Source organism: Thunnus thynnus, chromosome 9, assembly GCF_963924715.1.
Source record: "Thunnus thynnus chromosome 9, fThuThy2.1, whole genome shotgun sequence".
NCBI classification, from domain to species: Eukaryota; Metazoa; Chordata; class Actinopteri; order Scombriformes; family Scombridae; genus Thunnus; species Thunnus thynnus.
The window spans coordinates 12,260,817-12,279,231 of record NC_089525.1 but is presented as its reverse complement, the minus strand read 5'-3'; the positions used below and the strand labels follow the sequence as shown (position 1 = coordinate 12,279,231).

The window sequence follows — 18,415 nt, the reverse complement described above, 5'->3', positions numbered from 1 at the left end:
ATTAACGCCTAAAGTGGCAAAATGTGCTCTCTAGCGCCACCTATGTAACTAAAATGGCCGCCACGGCCTGTAGGAATGTCGTAGAGAGATCAAACCAAAACTCAATTATTCGTCTCATCAAGACCAACAAATCATATGCTGACACCCCTGACCTAAATCCAACAGGAAGTCCGCAATTAGCCTTTCAAAATAAGACTTTGCCCCAATTTTGGCCCCCGAACAAACGCTATCTCCTCTGAGGGAGTTAACAGTATCGGCTTCAAACTTTAATAGATGGCTTATGACACTATGCTGAAAAAAGTTGTGAAAAACTTTGTAATAACTCAAACGGTTTGGATTTAATAAGTCTTGAAAGTCGCAGTGCCACATTACACCTTACAATGTTAAACAATGGGGAGGCAATCTATGGGCATGAACTTTGTGTCAAACAGAGGCTTCTGACGTCTAAACTATAAGTCTGACCACTTTCAAACCTGTATCAATGGATTCGCAACGAAATTTTCTACCAAAAAATATGATTTTTAATGTAAGCTTTGGCCAAAGTCATGGGATTTATGAGGAGATTTCACAAAAAGCGTACTCTAAAATCCTCCTCTCCAACTGCCCCTGGTGATGTCACTCCCTCAGTGCTGTGAAACATTCCGCAATACACACTCATTATAAAATCACAAGAGGAGCAAGAAAAGACTTTAAAACTCACACTCTAATATCTAAAAAACAATAAAAGATAGAAAAAACATGTGAATTCAAGATTTGTAGGTCAAAGTCTCGTGACTCATTTAAAGTTCAAATGAAGTTTGTATCTAAAACTATGTGGAAGCAGTAAATGTTCAAAAAGGTGTGGGTTCGCTCACACTCTCCATTCAATTATATGAGTATTTTTCTGTGTCCAGCTGCAGTTACTTATTGTCTCTACACACCTGACAGTACACATGTCAATCAAACTTTGACCAGGTCATGTGGGTTAAAAATTTTTCCTTTTCTAAAAATAGACTTGATGAAAATTAGGGAAATAATTTGTTTTACACACAAACTCATCAAGAGTTTTCAATGTACTAATTGAAATTGAAGTGAATGGGCCCAAAACTTGCATAATTTTGATGACACAGGTGTGAGCAAGACAGACATGTCTCACCCTGCAGAAAATTCTCATCCTGTCAATCAAACTTTCAAAATAAAAGCACACCACAATTGTAAGAAATATCCCTCATTTTTAAAGAGCAAAATGATCTGATCCCAACGGACCAGAGTGTGAGGTCCCAACCAACACTGCTTGCAGCTTTAATTAATCCTATTACCACTAGGTAAATCTCTCTGTATTTTGTAGTATACCAGAGTTTTTAAATCTAGTGTCTGTGATGACTTTCCTGCACTGGTGCACTGGTGGTGATGCGTTTTATGTCAACCAGCAATGATTGGTTTGCAACTGTCGACCGGGGCTGACTGTCCTCAGTGCCCCCCAACCACGTCACGTCACCAGGGTGGGGAACGGCTCACATAAAAAGCGTCAGGGGTCTGCGCCGATGACATCGACAGTGTTTGTGTAATTACTCTCACCGCTAGAAAGGGGAGACGAAAGTTCCGCACTGCAGGTTTAAGTGAAATTGGGAGCGATATTTAAGTGTCCACTAGTTACTTTGCAGCAACTGTCTTCCTCAGAGATAAGGTCAAAGACGGCAAGCTGTCATGCTATTTTCTACTCCCTGTTGAAGCCATTTTGTTTTCACCGCAGTTGGCTGTAATTCCAACTGGAACACAGGAAGCAGCCCCCTTTTGCTCTTGCTCTTCCATTGACCTTGCAGCGCTGAAGCAATGAGTGTAACAGCAGTCATGATTATTCTAGCGCAACACACCTCTTTTCCTTAGTGCATGTCGGGTAATCCTGGCTGCTCTGTCCCTTCATCCATCCATCCCTCCCTTCCAACCTTCTCCCTCCCTCACCCCTCCATCCCCCCCGGCGCTGGTCTGACAGTCAACGGCGGCTGGTCCACGTGGACCACCTGGTCGTCCTGCAGTGCTGTGTGTGGGCGTGGCTGGCAGAAGAGGAGTCGGAGCTGCACCAACCCCACGCCACTGAATGGAGGCACATCCTGTGAGGGGCAGAACGTCCAGAAAAGTGCCTGTGTGGCCACCTGTCCAGGTAACTCCCAGGCAACCCCGTTTGTCCTGTGGCGCTTGGCTTCCTGTGGCTTCCTTTTTGCATTTTTTTGCATCTAGAAGTCATCAATTCATCTTTATTTTGGCTGCCCTTTTGTACCAGCACCTCCACGTCTTTTCTTAGATGTCAGTGCTTCTGTTGTTTCCTGCAATTAGACCGCTTGTACAGCAATGTCAGAGCCTATTAGTCCTCACAGTAAGACCTCAACCTGCAAGTGATTTATTATCCTGCTTTGTTCACATGTCTCTTTATCTTCTGCGCAGTACGCAGACCCTGCTTTTATTTCAGAGACCTGTCTGCTTTAAGAGACATGGTCCCAGCCATGGAATTGTGTCAGACCAGCTAGTACATTTGTTATTGTTTGCTGCTCAAGCTATGTAGTAAATATGGGCAATAAAAAGCTGAATTATGGCAGCCTGTGTGCCATGTTTACGTGTGAGGAGTTGAGGGCGTTTCATTTGCCTGCCCGTTCTCCCTTGTGAGAGCGTCCAAGAGGCAGAGTGTCCTGCCTGATACTGAGCAACACGTATCGATCTCTTGTAGCCTGAGATGGAAGCTGCTTCATTTGCAGTCCTACATTAGCCCCCTGACAGAGGGAGAGATAGTGAGCAAGAGAGAGAGAGAGCAGGATAGGAGAGAGGAGGTGGAAGGTGGAAGCAGGGATAGAGACAGATGGAAACAGATACAGTGAAAGGAAGGCAGAAACAAAGCCCCAGAGTGAGAGAGAGAAGAGGAAAAGTGAGAAAGTAGAGAAAGCCTGAGTGTGTACAAGCGATGGCTGTTTTGCTGCCAGCAGATCAGTCTGTGGACATATAGCTGTGGGGCTCTGCAGCCAAGCTGACCGCAGGAGAAATCTCCCATGCTCGGTAAATAGCAGAGAGGGAAATCCAACACCTCTGGCAGTGGCAGCTTCTCCCTGCCTAAAACAGAGGTTATCTTCCTCAGTGAATCAGGGTGTTTCGTTACACATCTCCCATGTAAAGACATCACTAGATGTCAAGCGTGAGTGTAAGTAACATGGCCCACTGGAATACAGCAGGAGGAGGAAGACAAAGGAAACACAGAAATCCATGACGCTCCGTCAGGACGCTATCTGGATGGATTTGGAATTATTAGCGCTGGAGCAACGAGTAATGGAATTAGAGGGGTGTCCAGGGATGCTTGACATTCCCCAATAGCAAAGCAGGATACTGACCTCCATGAGCTTAAAGAGATTAATGTCAGTCCAAGCTGCTATTGTTAGACCAAACCCCGCCCTCCTCTATCTTTCTCTTACCCCACAAGGAGAAAGTGTGTAATTTCAACCCTTAGGGTGCTGTCACAGAAATTGCATTGTGGCCCTGTGAACACAGTTTGTGGAGACTTTGGAAGAGAAAGAACTCCTTTTTTTTTCTCTTGATGAGAGATGCTACAACACCGTGACCTCTCTCACACCTCTATCAGCCCTGTTGTTTGGCAACAGAGGGTAGTCTCTGCCTCCTTTTCTCACTCGTTACCTTTCTCAGACAGAACATCAGTTGGACAACCCCAGCTGTCGGCACCCGGAGAGGGTTCCCCTTCAAGGCCAAAGCCCACCACGCCAGAGCCTGGGGAAGATGGGCTGTTGTTTCCAATCACAAGTGGCACCGCGGCTCTGTTGTGTACTCACAGACATGCCTCTGAAGTCCCCCAAGATGAACTGGCTGCTCCTGTCATTTGTCAGCAAGCGCACACACAGCCCAGCAACAACAATCCCAAATACATCTGAATCCCTGCGTTGATTCATCAAACACATGATTAACATGTGTATGAATCACTAGCCTAAATGCACAAATGGAAGTTCTCATGTAAGAGTCACATTCAGTAAGGGGGGCGGCGAGACCGGAGCTATATAGCATTCTTATATTATGGATAACAACTTTAATTATCACTATGCTTATAGCTTTCACAGGTCTAATCTAGTAGATGCACAGTCGATGGTGATTTCATAAGAGAAAGTCTGGAGAAGAATGAATTACATAGGGAGATGTAATGCTGCAGATAGAAATCATCATGTTATTTATTTAGACACAGCTGACATTTGGATTCAGAAGTAGCGTTCTTTTTTTTTTTTTTTAAGTCAGACTTGAGAGGCATTTTTTCCTCTACATTGCCTTTGTTTCTGAGCTGCATTTTAAGAAATCGCGTAATTTAATGCTGGTCTTGTTTCAAGAGTTCATTAATTATGTAGGATAAGATTCTTTGTTGATTATTAGCTCTCTAGTGCATTTAACTTACAGCATTAGATCTTTGAAATGGGTTACAGAAAAATATAGTTAGTTTTTTTCAGCTGCTTATTCTGTGTGCAATCTGTGGTCTCAGTCTGTTTCTGTTTTGTCTAAAGCACGTCGATGGCCTCTCGGATTTGCTGCACTTCTCCTTTGGGGATAAAGAGACGCTGTCAACTGAATGAATATTCGCTGGAAACAAATCAATTTAAATTTGGAACCGACAACATGGAAAGACTATAATTTGTCTCTGCGTTGCCCAGCTAAGTCTGTATATATATTTCTTGTCAAAAAGCCGATGGCCATGTGTTGTTCCACATTTTGAAAGTAGCATGATTCCCTCAGAGCAGTGCTTAGCTATAGACATGCAACTTCCACAGACCGGCACTATCTTACGATGGCGTGTTCAGAATCAGAACTCTCCACATGTCTACTGACAGTGACTCCTGTGTCTAAATGTGAGCTCCCACCTCTCATCGGGGGAAAGTGTGAAGCTAGAGAGGCTCATCTGTATTTTTGTCTAAGTCTCCAAAGTGTTTAATGAGAGTTGGCGGAGGCCTGCGTGGCAGATCAGATGGGCTCCATGCTGAGAGAGACACAGGGAGCTGTGGAGGAGGAGGAGGAGGCTGAGGCTAAAGCCCGAGGCTCAGAGCAGAGCAGATCAACACTTGAGACAGCGAGTAGCCAAACTATGCAAGAGCTTATCTCCAATTCTTTTTCCTCTCTCTCTCTCTGTCCCTTCCTTTCTCCTTTGTCTCCATTTCATCATATTCCACTGAAGTATACAGTATAAATCTGCAGTCCATCCCTCACCCTCTCATTGACTCCATCCCACTCTGACTTGTGGTCAGAGCCAACAGTCATGGCAAAATGTCAGATCACGCCAACATTTCCGACAAATACACAGTACCAGAGCCAACAGCAAATAGTTAATTTTGGAAGCAACAAGGTGATACCTGCCCTAAACAAATGAACCGAACTGTTGCCTGATGTGAGAGAGAACAGCAAACAACCTGAAGAGATTTCTAACTTGTGTGAATTATTTAAATATTGTACTGATCCCTCCGGCTTGCCAGAGGAGTCATGAGAATTCTTCTAGATGGAAAATAAACAGACTCAGGGCTGGTGTATTTGTGCATATGTACTTGTAAGTGTGTGTATGTGCATGTACATACAAGTTAGCACCCATATGTTTACTGTCTGCACTGCAGGCAAGCGTCTAATTCTACTTTGGAAGTAAGCATTCGCATGTCTCTGGATATTATCAGAGAGTTCTGGAGACTTATATTTTATCCAAGGAATAAATAAATGCTATGGCTTATAAATGTGACAGAAAAACACATTAGTTCACTGCGAAAAGACGGTGGCCATCTGGTGACAGCCTTGCATCAGCGCTGTTTTTAATCATTCTCTGCCATTTGTTTTGGCTCACCATCATCATATCTCATTCTGTCTCCTGTTTTGGTTTATGCTAGTGGTTTGGTTAACATAAGAAAGTAGGCTCTACTTTGTTCAGTTATCGATTTACACACTACATCTCAACCAGCAAATGAAAATCTGATTTATAAAATGTGTCAGAAATACAGAATAAGGTTTGGTGATTAATCTCTGTTGCATCACCCACTTCTGTGGCTGAGCTATCAACCCCTTCTGTGGCTCTGTGGTTTTCTGTGGTTTTTCTTTTTTTTTCATCAGCCTTTGAACACTGGGATTAGGGGTGGTTACTGTGCACACATGTGTGTTGACAGGACAGTGGGAGCAGAGGGGCGGCCTGCTGGTCTCAGTGGTACTTGTCTACCTCCTCATGTTCCCCTCAAGGACACAAAAGCCATAGGTGTCCAATGATCTCGGACTGTGTCCGTCAGCAGCCATTGTCATTTTGAACAACAAAGCCTAAAACGGGGCCTCCTACCGACCTGTAAAGAATGGTTGGGTTCCTTTTGCTTCTCCCCTTGACAACATGTCCAGTGGGGGCTTGCCACTGGGCTACTGTATGGTATTACTATCCGTCCTCAGAGACCTGCCTGACCTAAAACCTGTGGTGCTACATGATTGAAAATCAGCTCTAGAGCCTTTTGTAGTAGCACTAACAATCTCTTTCTGGGGATTTGATAAGGAAAACTGTGGCTGTGGATAACATTCTGTAAAAGTGAAGTGAGGTTTGGTTTTGATTCCAGCCTTAAATTAAAAAAAGGAAAATCAAAGAAAAGTGTCAATTTTTTCAGCTCACTGCATTTATTGTAACCACTTATTATCTTTCAAAGAAGATGGAAAGAGTTCCTTCTGTGCTGTCCGCACATTTTCTTTGGTCTCTGCTCATGTAAAAAGCCTCTTCTGTTTCTGAAATATTTGCAACATGTGTTAGGAGTCAAGAGAGGCCACGAAGAGCTGTTTATGTATCTTCATCTTTCTTTGATTTTCCACAGCCTTGTGTCACAGTGCTTGTGTCTCATCCATATTCTCACGAGCAGCACCCTGTTTCCACTCCAATCTCCTTGTTTGAAAATGTTATTTGCATGGCCATTAGTCTTGCTTTGTGGTAGAAAAGAGAAGTAGAATTTCATCACCTCATCAGGGCAGATGTTGATCTCATCTCTTTATTTCACAGTGGTGTGGATAAACTGAGGGGCGACATAATATATTCATTAGGATGTAATTCGCTATTCAATCATTCTCATTCCCAGCCTGGATAATCAGCCCACTGGCCCACGGATGGGTCCACTCAATGCCAAACAAGGACAATTATCTGATTGGTTCTGCTGTCTCTGCCAAATGGATCTGACTGCAAAGAGGCCCAAGCTGTGTCAGCATCCCACCATGCACACACACACACACACACATACACACACACACACACACACACACACACACACACACACACACACACACACACACACACACACACACACATACATTCTCCAGCAATCATTTGAGAACACACACACGGACAAACATGCAGTCTTGTGTGGGAGCAGGGTCTAATTCACACACCTGTGCTTCCAACCTAATATGCTCACAACGCCTTTTAGCTCATTTTCCAATTGTGAACTGGCTCAAAAACCAAATAACATCATCACCCGGTTACAGTTATGCAATAATAGGTATCCCACCCTGGGTAACATGTCACCATCCCACTAATGTTTTATTAACCAAAGCCTTTTACCTGCAGTGGGTCAGACTTGCTCTCTGGGGGTCATGCCCCCTGCACTCTTTATTGCCAGGATTTATGAGCACTAAGGTTTCCTTGCCCTTAGGTCAGTCAGGAGGAGGGTTTGCTGCTGTCATAGAGATGTTCGAGTACTCTGTGTATGTGTGTGCAGCTCTGGTGATTCTCGTCTGGTCTCCTTCACCCTTACATGTGGGAGAAAGAAAGAGCGAGACGGTGGCGTTTTTTCCCCCATGAGAGCTCATTACTGCTCTTTTTCCCATTAGCCCCATGGTAACCTTCCCCAGGCCTGGCACTGTGTCACTCTCAATATCACTCCCAGCCACTGGCCTCCCCCCGGCCACATTGCCAAATTACCCCCACCTTTGCAAAAATGGCCTCCCTCTCTCTGCATGTGGTAAAGCTGCTGATATGTCTTACAGCAGGGCATGCTCAGAACTATTACTGGCCCATTTCCATTTGCTTCATTTTGCTTGTGCTGATGGTGGTGTGTTTGAAGTTGGTAGACAGAAATAGGCTGCAGGTGTAATGTACATTCGTCTATGTTCAGAGTAATACCACCTGAATGGTACGGAGTCTTGCATTCAAATACACTGCAGGTAATGATGCAAACCCAGGCAGATTTCTTTCTTCTCACTAATTTTCATTTTTTAGGGGAATTTTTAAAAAGAGATATTTGTGTGTGCATGTATGTTTGTCCAAATCTCATACAGTAGACTAGAAGACTAATTTCCCAGGGGCCCGATTCTTCTCCCTATACAGATTTAGTTTGTTGACAGCTAGGTCTACCAAGCCGCAGCACTCTTGTACCAATAGGGTTTAGCTTAGTTGCATCTGATTTCCATGTTGAAAATAAACAAAGAAAGCAGAGTAGAGACAATATGGCTCTCCTCAGCAGTTTTACATGCTTTGGTTTCCCCGTGCATCTGCTGGATTTGAGTGTGTGCAAGTGGATTTGCATGTCTTTATAATCCTTCCCCGACCAGGTTTCCATTTTAGAGCGAGTAGATTTGCACAGGATGTATTCTATCAGTTGTTCTCGTCTCACACGCAAATACACCACTGCTTTTACACCAGCGTTGCATCTGAACCTCACTGGGTAGAGTTTTAACAGTTCACAATGTTTGTAAGAAGGAGCACAGCTTGTTTTATTTTTTTCCCGATCAATAGTTTTTCCTGTGAACTAAAATACAAGTGTTTGAAGTGAATCAGTTTGAGTTTTTGCTGCTCTATGTGTGTTTCTGTGTGTGTGTGTTTGCGCTCACCCATGCTTTTTTTCTATTAAATGTATGTTTGCAGTAGATGGAGGCTGGAGCGAATGGAGCAAGTGGTCGGCGTGCGGTGCAGACTGTTCGATGTGGAGGAGCAGGGATTGCACCCAGCCTTCACCTGGCACCGGGGGCAAAGACTGCCAGGGCCTAGACCTCCAGTCTCTCAACTGTACCAGCGAGCAATGCCCACAGAGTGAGTGCACTACCACCCACATATTGCAAACCATACTCTCACTGTTAAACTTGGTGAAACAATAGAAACAATGCAGTAGTACTTTTTTTTTTTTTTTGTATGCTATTTCTCTGCAACAGGATCAGTGGGACACACTGTTTGTTATATATTTGCTTATTTTAACTGAGCTGACAGAAGCTGTACAAATGAACATTTTAAAATCAATAAACTGTGCTCAAAACAAGATTTAGAGCTGCAGCCAGAAAACAACAAACTACTACAAAACAACACTGCTATAGTGTTTTATCTTTTTAAAGAAGTGCAACAGGCTCTTAAGGCCAAAGTGGGAAATTTATTCAAAAAGAAAACATGACATTTCATATTCAACAACAAGTAGATAACAATCAATACATGCTGAACAGGTGTAGAGGATTAGCATTAGCATCAATTAGCCCCTGACCTATGGCGGGTAGTGGGGGAAAGGCTTTTCTCCTCATGCTTTTTACCTTTTAAAACATTTTCCACTTTGACAAGAGGAGCAAGTGTCCTCTTTTTATGAGAACAAATAAACATTTGATACCTCCTCATGGCATCTGTTTCTTGTGATAGATGTTTGGCACAAAAAGTTCATAAAGGGAAGATGTCCATCTCATAAGACACTTGTAATGACAGAAGAATCGTCTACGGACCACTGCTGGCTCGTCCCCACCTGCATGACCTTTGAGACGATCAGTTCTAATTAACACTGGTGTGACATTCACCGCCAAGATAATATACAATCTTTTCACCTGCGTCGGTACTGACTGACCTATTAATAGAGCTGAGAATTAAACCATCTCTCCCCTGATTAAAACACAACCTGCCAGATGAAGTGCCACAGGTCAAATCAGCTGTGAAAACACACACGGCTGGTGTGCATGTGTGTATCGTGATTGTTCACTACATGCTTATGTTGTGTATATGTATAGCTGCGTAGCTAATGTGTATTTCATTCGCTGCGTAAAACAGCCTGTACTGTGTTGCCACCCCCCGTGTGTCATTAATAGGGCATGTGCGTAACTGTCAGGATTAGAAACCGCAAAGATTGTGCGGCTGAGTGGAAAGTGGCACCACAGGGTCCGCTGCTGACCAGATGGACATGAAGGGAAAGCTCTGTCACTCCCTACAGTTATCAAAGACAGAAAGATATTGCAGCTTCCCATCCAGAAATGATGAGTCTCAGGGTGGCATCTCCTAGAGAAAATGTTATAAATAGTGCAATCTTTTGCTGATCTGCATGGTAAACACTGAGTTTTAATGGGGATTTGGTCAACATGGGCCAGTGAATTAATACACTGAATTATGTATCATGCACTGATTGACATGATCAGATAGACTGATGCATGGAGAGTGAGGGGGGGAGAGGGCCAAATAATATTTGCTGTTGTGTACCGTATATGTGTGAGCACTAAGTGTGTGTGTGCATGCACGTGCGTGTCAACTGATAGCTGAGTTTGGCTGGTGCAGTGAACCAGGAAGCTCAGTCGGCCAATCATCAAAGGTCAGCAACTCCTCCCCAAAGAGGCAAGATATATACACAAAGATGCCAGTCATTGTTCCTCACACACTCACACACACACAAACACACACACACACACACACGCTCAGTATTTACACTGACAGTGCAGAGCAGAGCGCTGGCCTCTGAAGAATGCCTGTCCCAATCTGTTCCCAGCAGATGTGTTTCCACAGACAATTGCTGTGTGAAGTATTATAATAAGCAAAATAGCAAGATGGTTTTGGCTTGTCAGCAACTCCCATACTTCAACCATGTCTGCAGGCTATTAGCTGAGATGGAAAACTTACCCCTGAAACAAAAGGCACTCTTTTCTCTCAGTGTAATCAAACAATACAACTGCAGAGTGAGCCGTAGTTACTCTGCAACAAAAGATGTCCTCTGTCTGAGGGCCTCACAAACATTTCTAATCTCCCTCATTAAGCTAGAAACGGCATACATTAAATGAGGTTATTGTTTTGGGTATGGCATATATGAGAATCCATGTGTAGCAGCGAGCTTTGTGTGTAACATCTCTCAAAACAAACAGATCTGACCCAGACAGGATCGTTTTCATAAAGTGGAGCCTAAGATGAAGCTACGCAAAATCTGTGCAGGGAAATAATAAATATGTTGGCAGCTTGCCAGAACCAAAATGACAACCAGGTGTTAGAGGGCACAAAGAGGATAGTGGGAAAAATAATAGTGCTCATAATCCCAGGCATGGGAAATTAGGACAACATAAAAACAATTATTTGGCTTAATGTGTTTAATGAAGGTAATGAAGTTAATTTGCAGCAGCATCCCGTTTTGAGAGATGTCACAAATGATTGTGCAAAGACCATCAAACTATTAATCTGTCTTTAGACCGTTCTGAATTTGGGGGCTAATTTGGTGGCGCAACAGCTAATGTTTTTGTCATGAGTTTGTCAGAGCGGGGTCACAGGCTGCATGACAAATGGCTGAACATTTATTTTGGCCCGTATTTTACTTGGACTCGCTGAGGGATGGGACGACTGTATTGTGGAGATAGTAATGGTCACGTTCACTTTTGAGAGTTTTAGTAGCCATATTTCCCTGACCTTAAGAACTCCAGTGTTATTCATCTTCAGGCGAGTGACTGGGATTGGCCATGGGATGAAATATATTCTCAGGTCTCTTGATAAATGCCCAAGGAAGAGGCGCAGGAGGCTGCAAAGCTTTTATTTATCAATGCGGGAGAGAGAAAGGAGCAGGTAGAGCGAGTTGCGGACTATCAGGTGCAGACATTGTGCTGACTGCCAATGCCACATGAGTCCAAATTTTAACAGGAGCCCGGTACATCAGAGCATCAGAAGAGATGAATTATAAGTCCATACCAGCCCATCTCAAGTCAAGAAACTGATCCCTAACCAGCGAGCCCTGGAGCGAGTCTGAGGAGCTGAACTTAAAGCACAGGGAGAGGGAACAAACAGAGATTGGCCTGGGGTCAACTCTGAAAATAGCTCATCACATCCACAGATTATCTGCAGGAGGGTGTCAATCATGACGAGAGGTCACAAACAAAGAGAAAAGTTCTGCGCCAGCAATTACGTCAAGTGGAAATGAACGATGGAGTGACAGGGGCGAGGGGGAAGAGAGGTAAATTGGGAGTGTGTGTGGAAAAAGAGGGATAGAGAGACAGAAAGAGGGCATGTTAGAGGGGGATTCAAGTAAAGCCCATCCAATTATAAAACCTGATTAGCTATGTCAATTAAAGTGTGATGAATGTCCTCTCAATTATTGGCTGGCATCATGAGAATCAATGAGCAGGGCCAGGAGGAGTTGAGAGCGGTTGCTGGTCAGGGTTGTAGTGAGCATCCGGATCGTTTCGCTGTGACACCTGGCGGGTCAGATAAAACTTCACTCAGTGATGCTCCGATAAGCTACCAAAGATTACAGATGGGTACAGAGGGAGAGGAAGAAAGAGAGGAAGAGAGAGAGAAAGACTTGTCTGATTGACTGACTTTATTGTATGGGTGCAAGAAAATGGTGTGTGCAGGGGAAAAGGTAGAGATACTGAATCTTTGCATCCGAGGTTTTGCTAGGTGCCTTTGGTTTGCCCTCTGAAAGTAAACAGCAACTGGCCAATCTAAGGCTATGTTTATCCAGTCAGCAGAAGCCAGTTAGCCTGTCTCCTTGCTGACGGGTGTTGTTTTGTCTTTAGTCAGACTGCACATCTCTCAGTGGAGTGCAGCATTAGAAGTCCAAATATCACAGCCTCGTCTGGCCTTTGGCACCAAGACAATTGGATTTGGGAACTTTAATGAGAGGTTCAGCCATAGTCTCTCCCCCCTTTTTTTGGAGCTCATTGTGGGAGGTGGAAGGTTTAGCCTGGCTGCTTACAGTTAAGCACCTCTATGCTTCCCTGAGGAGAGACAGACAGGGAAGGGAGTCAGAGGAAAGTAGCACAGGCAAGTAAATGGACTAGATGAGGGGTGGAGGAAGGGTGTGTGTATCCCATAAGACTCTTTATGCCATATGTATGTTCTGTGGAGATGGCTTTGTAATGTCAAGAACAAAACATGCGATCTCGTGTTTATCTTCAGCCAGTCATTCACAATTGATTACATGTCAAGAGATCTCTGGCATTACGATGGGCCGCCATAGAGCTTGGCTGCATATAATCCCGCTACTTAAGGTATCAGATTGTACTGAGATAATCACCCATTAAATAGATTCTGGCATTTCTCTTAAAGACTTGGGTATGTCACACGGCTTTGTCCAAAGAAATAGATTTTTCAAGGCAAAATGAGAAGGCAAGGCCACATGGATGAAAAGAGATGAATAGAGATGAGAGAGAGACACACACGCAGAGAGAAAGAAACGAACAAAGAATTCAGAAAATACTTTTTTGACCATTTTCCCTTTTTTTTTCCAAATTTGACTGTTAGCACCCCACAAATTTAATTGTGCCGATTTCATGTCACAGATTTACTAACACCAATTAAAACCTGTCAAATCGGATCCTAAGGTTGGGTGCAGTTCCTGTCAAGCAGTGGGATTACACAGTGGTAGAAAAACACTGTGACAGTCTGGAGATATTCATCATAATATGCCATATCTAATGTTAATCAGGTTGATTTTGACACAAACCTTTTGGACGTGTTATTGCTGAAATGCAAATCGCACATGCTGTCAGTTACCAGCACATCCTGTCTCCCTTCTCTTTTTCATTTTTTATCCTCTTAATTCTAATTTTCTTTCTGGTACGTTTGCTTTCTCTCTCTCTCTCTCTCTCTCTCGCCGCTTCTGTCCTCCTCCTTTTGTTGTCAACTCACCACACGCCAGCCTGCCGCACTTTAACCTTTGCCGTTGTTCTCCATCCCTCAAAGCTGCGCAGCTCAATATGTCCCTTCCTTGACTGTGTTCAGTTGACAGCGCTACGCCCCCGTGGCTCCCTGGGACAATGGCCCTCCACAAAGGCCCCAGGAGCATCCTCCACCTCCGCCACCAAATTCCCCCAGCCATAGGGAGACAGCTGTAGCAAATCCCATTCTCCTGCAAAACACACACACACACACACACACACATACACACACAACACAATGTGTACACACAAATGCACGAACACAATGATGTTTGTCTGGGCCTTAAGCTGTCATCTTCATACTGTACTTTGGGAGAAAGACGCTCCCATGCTTTTGAGAGAGAAAGACATTCAATAAGAGCTGCTAGAATTTCATAAGCAAATCTTTCATTTTTTTCACTGTCTCTCTTGGGGGTGTTGTGTGCCTAGAGAAAGAAAGAAAAAGACAGGGGAGAGAAAGAACATGCTGGCATAAGATATATTTATCCAGTGCAGAAGCGAAGGTAAGGTAACACTGTTTCAGAAGCTAGTTCCTTCTTCTTTTTGATTATCTACAGGTCGACATTAAAGCCAAGCCTTTTAAAGATACTTAAATCAAGACCGTTATGTAATATTTGCTCACGTTTGCTCTCTTAACTACGAGAAACAGTTAGGGACAAAGTCAAGTAGCATTAAACAGCAAGCAAGGAATGTGTAACTGATTTTACGCTATTAAACAAATCCTCAAGTGAGACCTTTGCATAGAAGATAAGATGTTACAGGAGCACACAAAGGTATTACCATTCAACACCTGAGGGAATTTTTCAGTCTTGATTAATAATTCCTATCGTTGTGTGTCCTCCACTCTCTCTCTCTCTCTCTCTCTCTCTGTCTCCGCTGCTTCCTCCTCCTTGCAGCCGTGAGCGGGGCAGAGGACGTGGCGCTCTACGTGGGCATGGTAGCGGTGGCTCTGTGTCTGACTCTACTCCTCATCGTGGTGGTCCTGGTCTACCGGCGTAAGAAGGAGGGCCTGGATGCCGACGTGGCGGACTCCTCCATCCTCACCACTGGCTTCCAGCCCATGGGCATCAAGCCCAGCAAGCCAGGTGTGTGGGCACCGCGGCCACGCAGGCCTCCCCCCCACAGCAGTAGGACACTGTTCTTTGTTCTACCCTCCTCTGTGCGTCCGTCGCTCTGTCCGTCTGCCCACCATGACCGTACAGCAATCATCTACATCTACCACCGATGCTGTGTGTGTGTGGTTACGGAGGTGGTGTGAATGTGTTTACAGTGGTTTGTAGTCTAAGAAAGATTTAGTGTATGTATGTATGTGTGTGTTTGTGTATGTGTGTGTGGTGCACAGACTGTTTATTTGCCTGCCTGACACATTATGTTTCGCCACCACCTCATTGTCAGGAAATGTACCCACTCTGTTTACTGCCTGTGTGGAGCCTCAGAGGTGCAGCGAGTAATAGAAATACAACTGTTTGAGTTGGATGGAGATGGGGAACTGGGTTGCACTGCCTGTGATTCACCGTGAAAAAAGCTTTTATACATTCTGAGTGCTAAGCTGTATCTGAGTTCTGTTTGGAATTGATTGTGTGGTTGCTAAAGAGACAGACAGATAGAGAGACAGAGGAGAGGGGAATTGACTGGCTTTGGTTGGAATTTGTGTTTGTGTATTGTCAAGAGTGTGTGAGCGTTCTGTTTTCTGCACCATGTGTCTTTCCTGTATTCGTGTCAGTTTTCTGTGTGTGTTGAGACAGCTTTAGAGAGTGTGAGGTCTGTCTCTGTGATGTATGAACCCCCGCGCCACTCATTGTTTTTGTCTGTTTTCTTTTTTTTATTATTTAAACAGAGAATTCTCATTTGCTTACAATCCAGCCTGATCTAACCACTACCACCACTAGTTACCAAGGCACGCTGCGCTCTCGCCACGATGCCACCGGGAAGTTTTCCATGACCAACGGCCCTTTGCTGGACCCGCTTCCCAACGGCTCACACACTCTGCACAACGGCAAGCTCAACTCTGACCCTGCTGAGTTTGTGAGCAGGCTGTCCACTCAGACCTACTTTAAAACACTGCCTCGCGACATGGCCAACACCTCCTATGGGACCTTCAACTTCCTGGGAGGGAGGCTGACGATCCCCAACACAGGTGGGTTCTTCATTTAGGTTCAGATAGGTTTCCAAGGGTGATGTCACACCTGGAGTTAATGTGGTGATTTGGTCCGGGCTAGTTCTGATCCCATTCAAGAGCTGTAAGCTTGAAGTCATGTAGATTAACAATGATCGGACCATTTTGGTGATGTCATCCTGCATCATCAGTGCTACCAGGAGTCGTTTATGTTCCCCGGTGTCACAAAGTACTCAGGAAGAAGAACAGATAGTGAGCATTATTAGTCAAGACTGCAACTCAACCTCATGTTATGAATAATGATGACTAGGTAGAAACAAAGGCATGTTGTACCACAATATCACAGGAGAGATAGTTGCTGCACTTTTTAATGACACAAGCTCTATACACCTGTTTAACTCCTTTCTGATGTATGACAGGAAATCCCCACACTCACATGGTGATGCACATATGTGTGACTATGGTTAACAAATGATATTGTATAGTATATATTTTGTACAGATCGCTTCCTTGATAGTTGATGGTCAGCAGATGGATGGAATAGGAGGACAGAGTGCTTTTACACTTAACGCCTGGTATTGTTCTAATGAACTCTGATTTGGGCTGCTGTGAAAAAGCTCTTGGTCAAACTCTGGTGCGGATGAAACACCCAAGACCTCCTGATAAGGGGAGTCCAATAGGACATAAGTGTGGTTAATTTGAGGTGTGAAAGCGAAGTGGACCAACCACAGGATTTTATGACAGTAGATATGTGATTCCTAGCATGAATTCAAAAAGCTAAACTACCATAAAATCAATCTGCTAATCATATAATTATGCAAAATCATTTAGTAAACATAATGACACAAATCAGCATATGGAAGGGCCACACAGTGATTATCATCATCATGATATTACAGCCTCTTTTTGATCCTGTCTCTGCCTGACCCTCATTTTTGATGACATAAGAGGTCAGTTATTTTTTGTTGTGAGCTCTTTGTGACACCAGAGAAAATAAATAAATGTGGTGCAGTAAAGTGCTGCATGACCTGATGTCAGTTGCTGAATGAATGTGGTGAAAACCGTCCAACTAATGAGTTACATGTCAGTCCATAAGTGCTTATTTTTACAGGTCTTGGTTTATTTGTAATATGTTAATGTGAATATAAACCGTATCTAAAACTTAGAGAGAGGGGGGGGGGGGCACAGAGCGCGGATGCTCTCATGCAACAAATAGAAGGTTAGAGAAATGCAACAGTTATGAGAATAGATGTAATAATCGATAATCTCATCAGCAGGACAGACAGGTTTTAGGTTTTTAATTAGTAGAGCTTGATAAATTCATTGAGACTGAGACAGACCTGCCTGTACAGTACAAAGTCAACTAATCAACTAAAGGCTACTAATTGAAGGTTAAGGCAAAAAGGTGAGTTATAAATTTAGATTTAAAGGACTCAATAGACTCGGATTATCTGATGTCAGCAGGAAGATTATTCCATAAAAACTGGGCCTGACAGGAAAAGGCCCCACCGTCTGCAATCTTCTTTTTCACTCTGGGGATACACAGGAGCACTGCATTTTAAGAGCGGAGAGCAGAGAGATGGAATATAAGGTTTAAGGAGATCAGACAGGTATGATGGAGCATGCCCATTTAGGATTTTATAAGTCATTAGAGGCACCTCTGATCTAACATGGATAGGGAGCCAGTGAAGGGAGGCTAGAATTGGTGTAATATGGTCAAATTTTCTTGTGTTAGTTAAGATTCTAGCTGCAGCAAAGTTTTTCTCTAATTCCAATAAACGGCCTCCTAATCTGAAAATGCGAGTTATCAGAAACTCTTGGATCAGAAGGTAATGGAATAACAACTCTTATGGCACAAAAGTTGGACAGTTAAAAGCAGAAAAGATACAGCATTGTAAGTGTGTGTCATGTAAGGACGGGGAGATTTCAGTAATCCTCCGTGGGATGTTCTGTTTGCTGCTGTACGGCACACAAACAAGAAAATGAGAAAAGTTCTGCCTAAACAATTTAACATCTACTTCTAAATGGACAAATACTGTGGGAACGAGTCAGTTTTTATTTGTATTGCACATGTCATACATTGCTTTTATATAAAACCAAATTAAAAAAAAGAACATTTACAGAAACTTTATTACACCTGCTTCTCAACAAGGAGAATTTATCAGTAACAGCTGAGTCCCATAAACGTCTCATTGTCTTATTGAAACCGAGCCAGACCATTCAGCCTTTTAAATCTTGCGCATGTGGGTTTCTTAATAGGTTTACTCCAGGATAAGACACATAAAAGTGTTTTCAATGCTTTATACTAAACAGCTTTGTGCACAGGCTGTATTTCTATCTGTGATAAAAAATCATTTATCAGAGTTAAAAGGAACAATATGAGACACCAAAAATACACAATGTGCTTGTGACGAAGGTGGATTG

At 43.6% G+C, this 18,415-nt stretch overlaps 1 protein-coding gene across 4 annotated transcripts in view; it reads left to right on the top strand.

Moving 5' to 3' along the window:
- Positions 1 to 18,415, top strand: part of unc5a (unc-5 netrin receptor A) — a 143,297-nt gene that overhangs the window by 98,226 nt on the left and 26,656 nt on the right. The window contains exons 6-9 of one of the 4 annotated variants that reach the window (XM_067598892.1): positions 1,973 to 2,140; positions 8,870 to 9,034; positions 14,772 to 14,960; positions 15,713 to 16,012. In XM_067598892.1, the coding sequence (XP_067454993.1) occupies positions 1,973 to 2,140; positions 8,870 to 9,034; positions 14,772 to 14,960; positions 15,713 to 16,012 (822 nt within the window). Of the gene's footprint in view, positions 1 to 1,972; positions 2,141 to 8,869; positions 9,035 to 14,771; positions 15,003 to 15,712; positions 16,013 to 18,415 lie in introns of all 4 variants that reach the window. The other 3 variants (XM_067598891.1, XM_067598893.1, XM_067598894.1) reach the window with 3 other exon arrangements.